This window comes from Euprymna scolopes, chromosome 35 (assembly GCF_053919585.1).
Source record: "Euprymna scolopes isolate OS-2025 chromosome 35, ASM5391958v1, whole genome shotgun sequence".
NCBI lineage: Eukaryota > Metazoa > Mollusca > Cephalopoda > Sepiida > Sepiolidae > Euprymna > Euprymna scolopes.
In genome coordinates this window covers 70,858,709-70,872,460 of record NC_136516.1, presented here as the reverse complement: position 1 = coordinate 70,872,460, position 13,752 = coordinate 70,858,709, and the positions used below count along the sequence as shown (strand labels likewise).

Genomic DNA, 13,752 nt, shown 5'->3' with positions numbered 1-13,752 from the left:
TCGAAAAACATACAGTGTTTACCGATGACTTGGAAAATTCAAGATGGCGTCTGATTCTCTCTTTAATACGGTAAGTTTGGGAAAAGGTGTTATAAATAAAAAACTATACAAAATACTATTAAAAACCCGCCGAATATATGTCAACCTATGTCACGGTAACATATATTGAGCGAGTTTTTAACAGTATTTTATCTGGGTTTTTATTTATAACATCTTTTCCCAAACTTAACGTGTTAAAGAGAGAATCAGACGCCATCTTGAATTTTCGTGTCATACCCGTTATAGAGCATGATGTCATCAGCATATATACCCATCTCAGAGGCAATTTTGTCGGGGAAGTCATTTATGAATATTAGGAATAATAAAGGTCCAAGGATAGACCCCTGGGGCACTCCCGCATTTATATCATATTGTTTAGATGTACAACCGTCAAGGACAACTTGAATTTTTCTCTTATCTAAGAAGGATTTAATTATATTAAGTATTCGTCCAGTGATATTGTATTATCTAATTTTCCTGAGAAGACCTTCATCCTCTGTCAAAAGCGTTAGATATATCTACCGCTCTACCCTCCTCTGCTTTGTCCAGTGAATGGTATATATGTTCAGAGATTACAGTTAGGATATCTGCTGTGGAACGGCCTTGGCTAAATCCATATTGTTGGTAGGTCAGAAGTTTTGCATCTGTAAGGTTATGGACTAGAGCTTGGTTAATTATGGACTCAAATATTTTGTTGAAAACTGGGAGGAGGCTAATGAAGCGATAATTTACTGAATTTACTAATTCGCCAGAATTCTTGAAAACTAGTACTACAGAAGCAGTTTTCCAGCAGTCCGGAAAACAAGATTCATTAAGGCATTTGTTGTAAAGTTTGGAGAGAACTGGAGCTACTTCGGCGGAGCATTTTTTTTAATAGCACAGCCGGGATGAGATCAGGTCCACATGCTTAGCAAACACCTCGTGATTGTTGGTTGGTGGGGAAATTGTTGATTGCCCATTACACTGTTGTAGATTTTCCAGAAATCACAGGTTCCTAATTTTTGTGCCTCGATTCATCTTTTGGTTATTTCAGTAAATTCTCTCTTAGCTGTCGGTATTTCTTTCTTTCAGTTACTTCTAGCTTCTAGCTTCTATATACTTCTGTCTGTTTGGACTGAACTTATGTTGGTTAAATCTGTGGTACGCATGCTGCCTTTGCGCAATGGCAGTTGCACAAGTAGAAGTAAACCATTGGGGAGTGTGTGGCTTGCTATAAAGTTTTCGCATGGGAACATGTGCTTCAATTGCCATTTTGAACCATTCAGTGGTCTCATTTGCGCACTGTTCAGCAGGAAGAAAAAAGATATTTCCCCATGGGGCATCTCTAATGAGATCCCTGATGTTCAGCAGGAAGAGAAAAGATCTCTGATGGCTTCCCAGTCAGCCTTTTTATAGTATCTCGTTGTTTTGAGCAATGGCTCTTCAGTTTTAACTCTAGAGTTTAGGGTGATTTCGACCATTATCACTGCATGATCAACATTCTCAAGTGGGCTGTGGACATTCGTTATACAATCAGAAGGAACTGTGGTCAGAAACAGATCTAGAAGTGATGCGTGTTGTTCTTGTTGGTCTGGGAAATAGGTTGGAAACATAATCATCTGTGATAGGGAGTGAGATATAGAGAAGCTATGTGTTGTGCTACCGGCTGCATCTGTGTAAGTAGAGAATCCAAGCCAGTTTCTGTGGTGGACATTAAAGTCAGAAAATACATGTACTTGTGCACTAGTGTTGAAGGAGAGTGCTGTATCTATGCTGTCAGAGACTTTGTTTATTAGGGTACAGTCCTGGGTTGAGGGAGAGCGGTAGAGAAAATAAAAGTAGCTAATGTTATGTTGCATGTTAAGTCTAAAGCACATAAAGGCTTGATCGTCCAATTCCAGTTTTGTTTCTCTAGTCAAGGGAAGGGTATTACAAATATAGACTCCAAGTCAGTGCATATTTCTGTCAGAGTCCTTACGGCAAAGTGGGAGATATCCAAGCATGTTAAAGTAGTTAGAGGGGATGGAGGAATGTAGGTTAGTCTCACTTAGTGCTAACATATACGGGGTGTTTGTTAGGAGAAATGCTTCAACATCAGCTAAATTAGTTCTAAGCCAACGGATGTTCGTAAATGTAAGCCTCAAGGGAGGGGAGGAGGCAAGTTGATTTTGTTTGAACCTAAGCCTGGTTTAAGCATAATTTTTTATTGTACTGTCATTTTTTTAAAGAGTTTTAGTTTAGGTATGGGGGTGCTGAACAAGTGGTTGTATCAGATATGCAACACAAGTAGACCATCAGCTGTCCTTTCATCAACTAGGATTGTGGCCTCAGGAAAGCCCACCGGGGATGAGTGCAGGGTCCCTTTCCATGCGCAACATGGTACTACAAACATCCCGATATTATACAACTGTTGATGGAGTAGCCGCTCTAAGCACTACCAAAGAGTTAGGGATCCTGTACTACGAGTCAGAAACAGCAGCCAGGAACTGTCAATCAAGTACCCTCAACCCATCAAATGAAGGTCAACCCAATCTAATTACACTGGCATATGTGACACTCAAGCACTCCCAAGTGCCCAGTTTGATTATGTGATGTGATTATTCTGTACTTTCATCTAACGTGTCAAATAAAAGTAGAGTAGTGTGGTCTATTGGATAGCAGGTGTTACCATCTGCCTGTAATCTATAATGCATTATAAGACGGTGCATTTATTCGGGAGGAAATATTGTATCACAAAACAAATAAAAACATTGTGTCAATAAATAAATAAAAAACACTGTGGCGGACCTGAACAATGATTCCCATAGCCTTTAAATTTTTCCTTTTAATTTTGTCGTAATTTTTTCCAGTGATCATCATCAAATACAGGCTAATTTTCAGATTAAAAAAGAAATTCATAGTAGTATGCTTAATGACTGTAATAGTCGGGGATCAATTTGTAATAATAACGTTCTAATAGAAGGAACACACCCTTTTTTGCCACGTTAAATGTTTTTCTTTTCTGTTAGTAAGGTGTATACAATATTTACCAAGCTATTTAGGCAATGTGAAAGCTAAGCGTGTAATATATGATAAGCACCACAGGAATATGCAAAAACTTGAAAAGGAAAAATCTAAGTGCTAGTGGCAGCATTAACAACGGTAGTGGCCAAGAAGTGGATGTTCACTGTTGTAGGACGTTATTTATTCCAAATTAAAGCCTGTGAGCGCTGATAATCGCCTGAAAAATTTACAAATAAGTGAAAAATAAAAAAGTAAATGGTACGGGCAGCATTGTTTAGGTCCACCGATTCTCTTTTTTTTTTTTTAATTTTTTGTTATGTGAAAGTTATGCCTGTAATCGATGATAATCACCAGAAAATAAAGTATGAAAAACTGAAAATGTGAAATCTAAAAGGCTAAGGTCCGCCAAACCATCTTAGGGTGTATCTGAACAATTGCCCCCACCCCCACTCCACCCTTAACAAAATTAACTTTGTGTTTTTTTTTTTTTTCAATTATATGTGTGGATTATTATCGATTGGATCCACAGCTACCAGGAAAGGCTGTACATTAAAAGATTTGGAAAGGGGTTTTCCATTTCACATGCAACATTATAGTAAATATGAAAACACAGCTATATATTTAAAGATTTGGAAGGGGAAATTTTTGTGTCAATGTTGTTTTATGGTTTAATTTCAGAATCAAGGTTTATTGTTTACTTCCGGTTTTCATGGGATAATATTTCATTGTATGGAAGACCAAAGCGTACATAATTTACTGTTATAATTGTTAAGAAAAGGTTGCCAATTAAAAAAAATATATTGTTAAAATGACAATAATCTTTATTAGAATTTTATAATTAGAAAGGTTCGATTTTTATAAACCTGTACATTTTTTTAGTAATTTTGTTTCAATATGTAAATGGTAAAATATATTTACAATGTTTTTTCAATAATTTTTTTTGTATTTTGTTTTGTAACATTTTTTTACATCAGTCATTTTTTTTTAAAGTACAATATGTTTTATAATATTCTAATAGTAAAATAAAGTCACATTTATGAACTATTAAAAAAAGTAACTTTGATAATGTTTAAGTTTCTATATTAATTTTAATATAAAAGTTTTACTATTTTAAAAGTTTATTTTGTTTGTTTAAAAACTTTTAAGTGGATAACATGTTTCTCTTGTATTTTTGGATCTTACATGACTGAAATGAACTATGCATTAAATGAACTTGACGCCAGGCAAAATATGTCTCTTAGTGATGCCATATTTTAATGTCAGTAAGCGTTTGGTTATAAAATGAAGAACTGGATTCCAGAATATGAGAATTATCAGAGCTCAACCAATCAGAATGGACAGACTTTGGTGAGGGAGGCTTTATTATTTATGAATCGAAAATTGGAAAGATTATGTTAGATCTATGTATGTATGAGCCAGTTACGGTCGGTGTAATCACAGTATTTGTGGAACATGTAGAATTCCTTCCGATGACTACTGGTAGCAGTGGTAGGACTAAATATTTAGAAAGAAAAATAGGGACTCCTTCCTCTTGCCATGTTGCGATTATTAAGCTGTTGCTCGTAGGATGTTGTTGCAAACCTATGAGACTTTTGTCCAGAGGATAATTTCTGTGGTCACATGTGTATATAAACAACAAACCATATATAAAAGAATAAGATATATGCTCTGTCGTTATATTTAACATACATTTAGCTTTTAAACAAAAAGGATTGGTATACACAAAGAGTGAAATATAATTGAAAAAACACATTATACTAAAACAACATAAATATCTATCTATCTATCTATCTATCTATCTATCTATATATATATATATATATATATATATATATATATATATATATATATATATACTTGTTTATTGTTATATAAACATGGTCACATCCTGCTGCTACAAATAGCCACTTGTATCAAACAAAAGTTCAATGAATAATCTATAGATTATTCATTGAACTTTTGAATAGTCAAGTCGCTGCCTGATGATATCTGTTGTTTGATTGAAACAAGTGGCTATTTGTAGCAGCAGGATGTGACCATGTTTATATAACAATAAACAAGCATTATCAGCTCTTTTTATTGAGCACTATCTAACAACCTCGTTGAATTCATTAGTCCATTACTTTTGAATAAAAAACCCGAGTATATATATATATATATATATATATATATATATATATATATATCGCTCCAGACAAGACATGAGGTCACTTGATGTAAGGAGTAATGTAAGAAAGTGCAAAGAAGAAGTACAGGTGGCATGAGGAGCAATCAAATTACAGATATATTTCTGCACCATGTGAAGAATCTTCAAATGGGACAGAGATTCATACTTTCTGACCTACATTTTTTAAATAGAGATTGCTCCAGACAAAGCATGAGACCACTTGATGTAGGGAATTAATAAGAACAGGAGGTGATTAATGCAAAGATAGGAGATGCCTATTGGTTTTAGTCTTGAAATGACCAAGGCTATAGGTAAGAGGAAAACAGTCGGCAGGAAAAGAGTTCCACAAGCTTGCAGTTCTTGGAAAGAAACTACTGGAATAAGACACTGTTATAATGAAGTCTTAAAACAGTGAATTGATGGAGACCACTAGACCAACAAAACAAACGAGCTGAAACAAAGGAAGCAAGAAATAGATGAAACAATTCTGAAGAATACATGTCATAATAGTATTTATAGAAAAAAAAAGACTGAGACTAGTAACATCACATCTGTGAGAGAGGCGGGAGGTGCAGTGAAGAAGAAAAGATAGGTGGGCGAGGTGAAGGCCAACGAAATTACAGATACATTTCGGAACTTTATCAAGAACCCTGAAATAAGACAGAGATTCACCAGGCCAAATATGACAACAGTACTCCATATATGGTTTGATAGTGAATTTTTCGAGATACGGAATCGGTATGTAAAAGTGTTTAGAGTGATAGAGGGGACTGATTTTACAAGAAGCAGAAATTAGATGACTTTTTGACATTACTTTGGTGTCAAATATTTTTATATATCTACTAGATGTACCTGTGAACCGTTGGGTCATAGGCACTACCACTATATTGATTTTATTCAAAAATTCATAAACTGTGATGTTACAAGATTCTTCTTGTATCATCAAAAATAATAAGCATCTTTATACTATTATTATTATTATTATTATTATTATTATTATTATTATTATCATCATTATTTACTCACTAGGAGTTTTCAAATAGGTTCTCATCAGTAATTGCTCACTGACAATAACCGGTAGTGTTCCCTAAGTGACAACAAGTCTCCTTAGATTTCCGGTACTTTCCACATTTTGATAACCACTGCAAATGATTTTGCATTATCACAACAGCCACTTACCATCGATTTCTTGCTGGTGAAGACCATTGATCTTCTCTGGGAATTTGATGGTAATAAGGCTCCTCAAGTTCTCAGTAGTCTCTGCACTCTTCCAATAGAGGTCTGGTTAGTAGTCTCCTTTCTCAGTCTTTCCATTCTCTTTGATTTTTCATGACTATTTTGCTAAGGCTGGTGTCATCACATTGTGTGTGCATGTCTATATTTTGGGAGGGATCAGTTTATTAACTTTGTTGTAGTTTCAGTTCCCTTGGGTTCATACAGCTTTTTTATGTTTCTGCTTTTGTTTTAATACTCTTGCAACTTAAATGTAGTTGATTAGCATTTGTAGGATATGTAGAGTGGTTTTCAAATTTGAGGATTTTCCTAAAGATTCCACGTGATTACATCATTGCTATTCATTTTATAGTTTCTTACAGAAAGAAAAAGAAGGGGAGATAACTCTCTTATCGATTCAATGATTTGAAGTAGTGAATAGAAATTAAATAGCGGATCAATAGAAACCTGCTTGCAGTGAATTAAAGAAAACAAAATAATAATATGTAAGTTATGTAGTCACAAGAAGCACTCACGCACAGATACACAAGAAATGATCACAAAATTGTATTAATATAGATTATCTGTTTGCTCATAACGCTAACCCTGACCATCCACTAATGTTATTTTTTGTACTTTTCTTTCTACTTTTTTAGGATCTGGACATTATTTATTCTTACTTACATGGAATGGAGGCTCTGTCTTTACTGCGCGAGTCTGCACTGAAGGCTCTTTGTAGGTCGGTGCGCTATGAACACCACGATGCCAACGAGATATTGTACTGGTGAGTTTCAATTTTCATTTTATTAAAAAAAAAATTTTCTTTTTACTTTTTTAACTGCAACCAAGGCCTATTGTCTTTAAAGCATAAGGGGCTACTATGTTAGGAACCAGATTCATTTGGGAGCAGCTTGGGAGTCATACTTTAAAATTTGGCTGTTTTTATTTCTTTCGTATTTACTATTATCATGTTTGGTCTACTTGCTTCGTTTAATTTTCCTGTTTATACCTCTATGTCACATCCCCCTTCACCGTTTTCGACAATTTGGTGTGGAGGCCATACCACATGCGTGCATGCATGTGTGCGTGTGCTTTTGGAAGGATGAAGATATGTCAGTTTATAGAACTTTTGTTATCATTATTTACTCCTAGGAGTTCTCATGTAAATTATGACTAGTGATCGCTCACGAGCAAAAACAAATGGTTTTCCCTGGAGTCCAAGTGACAACAAGTCTCTTCAGGCTTTCACTTGCTTCCATCCCTATTGCAATTCAGTTTGCGGTATTGTACCAGCTGTTTACCATTATATTCTCATTGATAACGATTGGTAGCTTTATCATAAATTCTCAAAATTTCAGTAACTTTCCGTACTCTTCCAGTCAAAGTATGAATGTTTCCATTGTTAATCAGTATTTTTATAGTCTCAGACCGTGACCTTCGTAAAGAGAAGGCCTATTTACTAAGTCTTGTATATCTGCTGACATCACAGTTTATGGTATTAGGAAATAAACAACTATACAAATAATGGTCATGTTCTGTTTCAATTCTTAAAGATGCCTTGTAGAGCCATCCCTCCTCTGTATATTCATAGTCTTATTGTCTTTTGCTGAAAAGAAGGCCTGTTCATTAAGTTTTGTGTATTTGCTGACGTCACAGATTATGGTACTAGGTAATAAACAACATTCTCTAGACTCTGTCTGGTGGTGAGACCCCATTTTGGGAGCTTTGGAGTGTAGAACCACTCCTTTGTTGCCATTACTCCCAGGTTCACTCTGATCCTGAGAAGTGGTAGTATCTGTCAGAGCCACAATCTATGGTTTAAATAGAAACTATCATTTAAAGACTATTTATCTATCAAAATATACACCTACAAAAAAAGGATCAATCTACAAACTATTTGTATACAAAACATAGATTGGACCATAAAATCGTTTACCAAAATGACTAAAATAAATGATTTCCGGCCCTTTATGCCTATTTTCTGCCTACCCTATTCCCCAACTCTATCAACTACTCCCACTCTCTCTACTGCCAATTATGTATGATAAAAAAGTGCATTTAGTCATAAGGCTCTATTTTGGAAGCTTTGGAAAGTATGGAATCACTCCTTAATTTCCATTACTCTCAGGTCAATTCTGATCCAGAGCAATGGTAGTACCTGTCACGTACTACATCTGTTGAGTAAATAAATAAAGCCATTCTAGGCAAGATACTAAGCTGTCTTGTACATCCTTAGATAAGGAATTCAATCCCTTCTAATCCCCTAAAGTCAATATTTCTCAGCTTTTCTACCCTTTTTTCTGCCTACTATATTTCCTTGCTGTTTTCTGGGTCAGAATCTATCCATCCTACACTGCTTGTTAACTTTGCAATAGTTTTTTTTTTTTTTTTAGCTCCTTCATGCCTTGTCTGGAAAAGTTTCCACACCAAAAAAAAAAAAATAGCTCTAACATTTTGCACATCATTCTTCTTCATTTTTTGGCTAGGAACAAAGTGTCGTATCTGTTCTGATGATATATTTAGTCTATTATGTCCTCGGTCAGTGAAGGAGAAATCCTTCTAAACTGAGGCAATCTTTACTTTTGTTCAAATCTAGAGTACCCTTTTTTGGGAGAGCTGGTATTTTCCCACATTAAAAACCGACCTTCTGTCTAACTTAGCCCTCGTGAGGAGGCAAGTAAATAATAACCTTAAAACTCTGTGTGCAACTAGTTAGACCATGATTATTTTTTCTCCTAAAGATCATTTTTCCATTAATGGCGGGTCTATTCTACAAAAGAGCCCAAAAGATGCATAAATTTCTCTGATCATTTCACACTCTGAAATAACTGTTACATTTTCATAGCCTTTTATAAGTTTTGGTGAGTTTATTTTATTTCCCATACAATGCTGTTATGTGATATATTTCCTGTCTGATGTCGAATAGTTAATTACAGGAACCCCAGTTTCAGTACAGAGAAACGAAAAGAATGACTGAATTGTTTCCTTCCTAATTAAATGCCAACACATCCAACACAGCTCGACTAGAAATCATTGGACAACTACCATATATTTCAGCTATTCTTACTTTTCTTTTGAAAATATAAGATTTCAAACTGTATTTGCCAAAGAAAAAGATGAGGGAAAAACATTTGTATTAATATTTGCTATCTAGTAAGTAGTAAAGTTGGGTGAACCAAAATTTGTCTCCGAAAGGCTTTTTTTTTTTTAATATATACATTAAATGGAAAAAAAAAAATGCTAAATTATTTTTTAGCTCTGGGATTGAGTTATATTTGAAAAAAACAACATTTTTTCATATATATATATATTTTTTTTCATATATATATATATTTTTTTTTTCATATATATATATATATATATATATATATATATATATATATATATATGAAAAAAAAAAATATATGTATATATATATAAAAAAATGTTGTTTTTTTCAAATATAACTCAATCCCAGAGCTAAAAAATAGTTTAGCATTTTTTTTTTCCACTCGCTTTTCTTTTTTCTCACTCACTACTTAATTTAGCTGAAAGAATGCGAAGCTCACAGTTTGTTTACAAACATACGTTTGAGCACTTTACGAGTGGCGGACGGATGTTTATTTAAATAGACATTTGGAGAGATTAATTGCGGCCACCGCTTCCGTAGTCAGGGGGTAGAACTGCCGACTGTCATCACGACGGTTCTAGGTTCGATCCTCGGCTTGGGATAGGTGTTAGTCTAGCGGCACTGATGAGTTGTGAAACAACGAAACAGGACTATATGTCGATGACTAAAATATATTTTATAAAGCTCACCTCTTGGGTTGAGCACTATCGTAAATAATCTCACTCGCTACATAATTTAGCTGAAAGAATGCGAAGCTCGCGGTTTGTTTACAAACATACGTTTGAGCACTTTACGAGTGGTGGACGGATGTTTATTTAAATAGACATTCGGACAGATTAATTGCGGCCACCGCTTCCGTAGTCAGGGGGTAGAACATCCGACTGTCATCACGACGGTTCTAGGTTCGATCCTCGGCTTGGGATAGGTGTTAGTCTAGCGGCACTGATGAGTTGTGAAACAACGAAACAGGACTGTATGTCGATGACTAAAATATATTTTATAAAGCCCACCTCTTGGGTTGAGCACTATCGTAAATAATCTCACTCGCTACTTAATTTAGCTGAAAGAATGCGAAGCTCGCGGTTTGTTTACAAACATACGTTTGAGTACTTTACGAGTGGCGGACGGATGTTTATTTAAATAGAAATTCGGACAGATTAATTGCGGCCACCGCTTCCGTAGTCAAGGGGTAGAACTGCCAACTGTCATCACGACGGTTCTAGGTTCGATTCTCGGCTTGGGATAGGTGTTAGTCTAGCGGCACTGATGAGTTGTGAAACAACGAAACAGGACTGTATGTCGATGACTAAAATATATTTAATAAAGCCCACCTCTTGGGTTGAGCACTATCGTAAATAATCTCACTCGCTACTTAATTTAGCTGAAAGAATGCGAAGCTCGCGGTTTGTTTACAAACATACGTTTGAGCACTTTACGAGTGGTGGACGGATGTTTATTTAAATAGACATTCGGACAGATTAATTGCGGCCACTGTTTCCGTAGTCAGGGGGTAGAACTGCCGACTGTCATCACGACGGTTCTAGGTTCGATCCTCGGCTTGGTATAGGTGTTAGTCTAGCGGCACTGATGAGTTGTGAAACAACGAAACAGGACTGTATGTCGATGACTAAAATATATTTTATAAAGCCCCCCTCTTGGATTGAGCACCATCGTAAATAATCTCACTCGCTACTTAATTTAGCTGAAAGAATGCGAATCTCGCGGTTTGTTTACAAACATACGTTAGAGCACTTTACGAGTGGCGGACGGATGTTTATTTAAATAGAAATTCGGACAGATTAATTGCGTCCACCGCTTCCGTAGTCAAGGAGTAGAACTGCGAACTGTCATCACGACGGTTCTAGGTTCGATCCTCGGCTTGGGATAGCGGCACTGATGAGTTGTGAAACAACGAAACAGGACTGTATGTCGATGACTAAAATATATTTTATATATATATATATATATATATATATATATATATATATATATATATTTTTTTTTTTTTATTATTATATATCAATCCTTATATAAGAAGCTCAATGTGAATACAGAGCAATATATAGAATAAATGACAAAAACTTTATATTCCAAAATACATGATCTTGACGATTTTATATTTCATTCCTTTGCATCAATTGATTTGTACAATTCTTGACAGTATTTGTTTCATCGTGCACAATCAATCACTTAATAATTATATCAATCAATGAATCTATTATGCCCTTAACTGATCAGAAGAAATCGCAACAATCAATCCACCAATCACAATGTCATATCACATTTTAATTCATTTTGGTGGATTGATTGTTGCGATTTCTTCTGATTAGTTAAGGGCATAATAGATTCATTGATTGATATAATAATTAAGTAATTGATTTTGCGTTACGAAACAGATACTGTCAAGAACTGTAAGAATCAATTGATGTAAAGAATAAAATACAAAATTGTCAACATCATGTACTTTGGAATATAAAGTTTTGTCATTTATTCTATACTAGCATGGGTGCTCGGCGTTGCCCGGGTGTTTTGAGGTGTATGCTGAGCAAAAAAAAAACAAAAAAAAAACGGTCAATTTTTTTAACTTTGACGCCTATTATGACCCCTTAAAATTTATTGTTTAGGGCTCAAATAAAGTTATTAAGTTAGATTCATGTCCAAGGAATCTATATCTAAAATTGTAGGAGGAGTTTGGTAGAGTTCTCAAAAGTCAAATCGTTGAACTTTGACCCCTTAACCGCCAAATTTTTGTCCGAGAACCAATATATATATATATATATATATATATATATATATATATATATATATATATATATATATATATATTAGCTATTTCTCCTAAAGAAGAAGCCCAGCTTTTAAAACTCCATGGAATAAGGAAATAATCTTTTGTATTCTCTATTTTTAAAAATGCATTTTGTAAATATATATATCGTCCAAATTGTTTCAAATAACAAGCTTAATGAAGTTATGTTTTCGACTTCCAATGACCAAAAAAAGGGAAAACAAATCAGCACACAATCATAATTTTTGTTTATTTATTTATTTTTCTTTGTTATTTTATTTATTTTTCTTTGTTATTTTGGCGAATGTCTTTAACGCATATCGAAAAACATTGACTATTTAACCGCTCATCATAGACGATCAAATATTGATAGAGACCGACTCAGTGTTCCAAAACAAAATAAAATGAAGAAAAGTGTTTAAAAAAGATGAGAAGAACGGCAAGTGAAAAATTAAAAAAAAACTTACTTTAAAGATGATAATCAGAGAAGTTATTTTAACGCCCACAGAAAAATAAACCTCTGTTAATTGTTTTTAAAACTGAAGCTGTGAAAAATAACAACTTCAGTTTGGAAGGAAAATTACTTTTGTTGCAGTACTAATTGAATCGAACAAAAACTTTGGATTGGCACACCGAGTGGATGATCACGGCCTGTGCAGCACACATGCATCTTCATGTTATGAGTTCGTTGGTACATATTTTACTTGCACTTGTTGTTCTACTGAGTAGTGTTTAGCATTGACAGACTTTTATTTTGTCTTAAGTAAATAAATAAACCTAAGTAAGAACACGCACAAACTCATCAAATACCTTCTTGTGAAATTTTTTTAAAAATCGGCCCAGCTATTTGTGCGTCCATAGAGAATGAAAACACACACACACACACACACACACACAAACACAGTAGTTGTCAAGCAGTTAAAAAGGAATCATTTAATGTTTTAGATTACAGCTCTAACATTACTATCAATAAGAACTACTATCAATAAGAAAGTTTCTAATTTTCATAAACCCCCCAAAATTATAGTTAATAGATGTCCTGTGTACCTACGTCTACCTTGACTAGGTAACATCAGTGACCGATTTGCTAAGCAAAATTCTTTGTCTGTGCAATGCAACGGTGTTATTTTGCATCGAACCCGCGTGTTGTTTTTTCAACTAGGCCTATGTTGCCGTCTATTCGCAAAGATGTTTCCCCCCCCCCATAATAATTCTATTATTTATTTATTTAAATGTAGTTGCAGTACGCACTATGTTGGGCGAACATCGCAAAGATTAGATTTTCGTTGGAAACAGCATGTGCCATCAAAGATTCGTTATGCAAATTTTTCACCCTCGGATGTTCTGAGTAATACGTATGGTTCTGCGATTTGCGACCATCTTATAAATAACCATGCGTGTGCCACGAACTTCAGTGCTGACATGTTTACGATCCTTAGTAAGTCGCACGAGAGACTC

General features: G+C 34.7%; 1 protein-coding gene across 13 annotated transcripts in view; it reads left to right on the top strand.

Annotated features, from left to right (window-relative positions):
• The window catches only part of LOC145259913 (rap guanine nucleotide exchange factor 6-like), a 917,527-nt gene that overhangs the window by 229,103 nt on the left and 674,672 nt on the right, over nt 1-13,752 (top strand). For all 13 annotated transcript variants that reach the window (XR_013864228.1, XM_080117853.1, XM_080117856.1 and 10 more), the window contains exon 3: nt 7,057-7,184. Coding sequence is in view for 12 of the 13 variants with exons in the window: in XM_080117853.1 (XP_079973979.1) it covers nt 7,057-7,184 (128 nt within the window). In the remaining variant the exon portion in view is untranslated. The remainder of the gene's footprint in view (nt 1-7,056; nt 7,185-13,752) is intronic.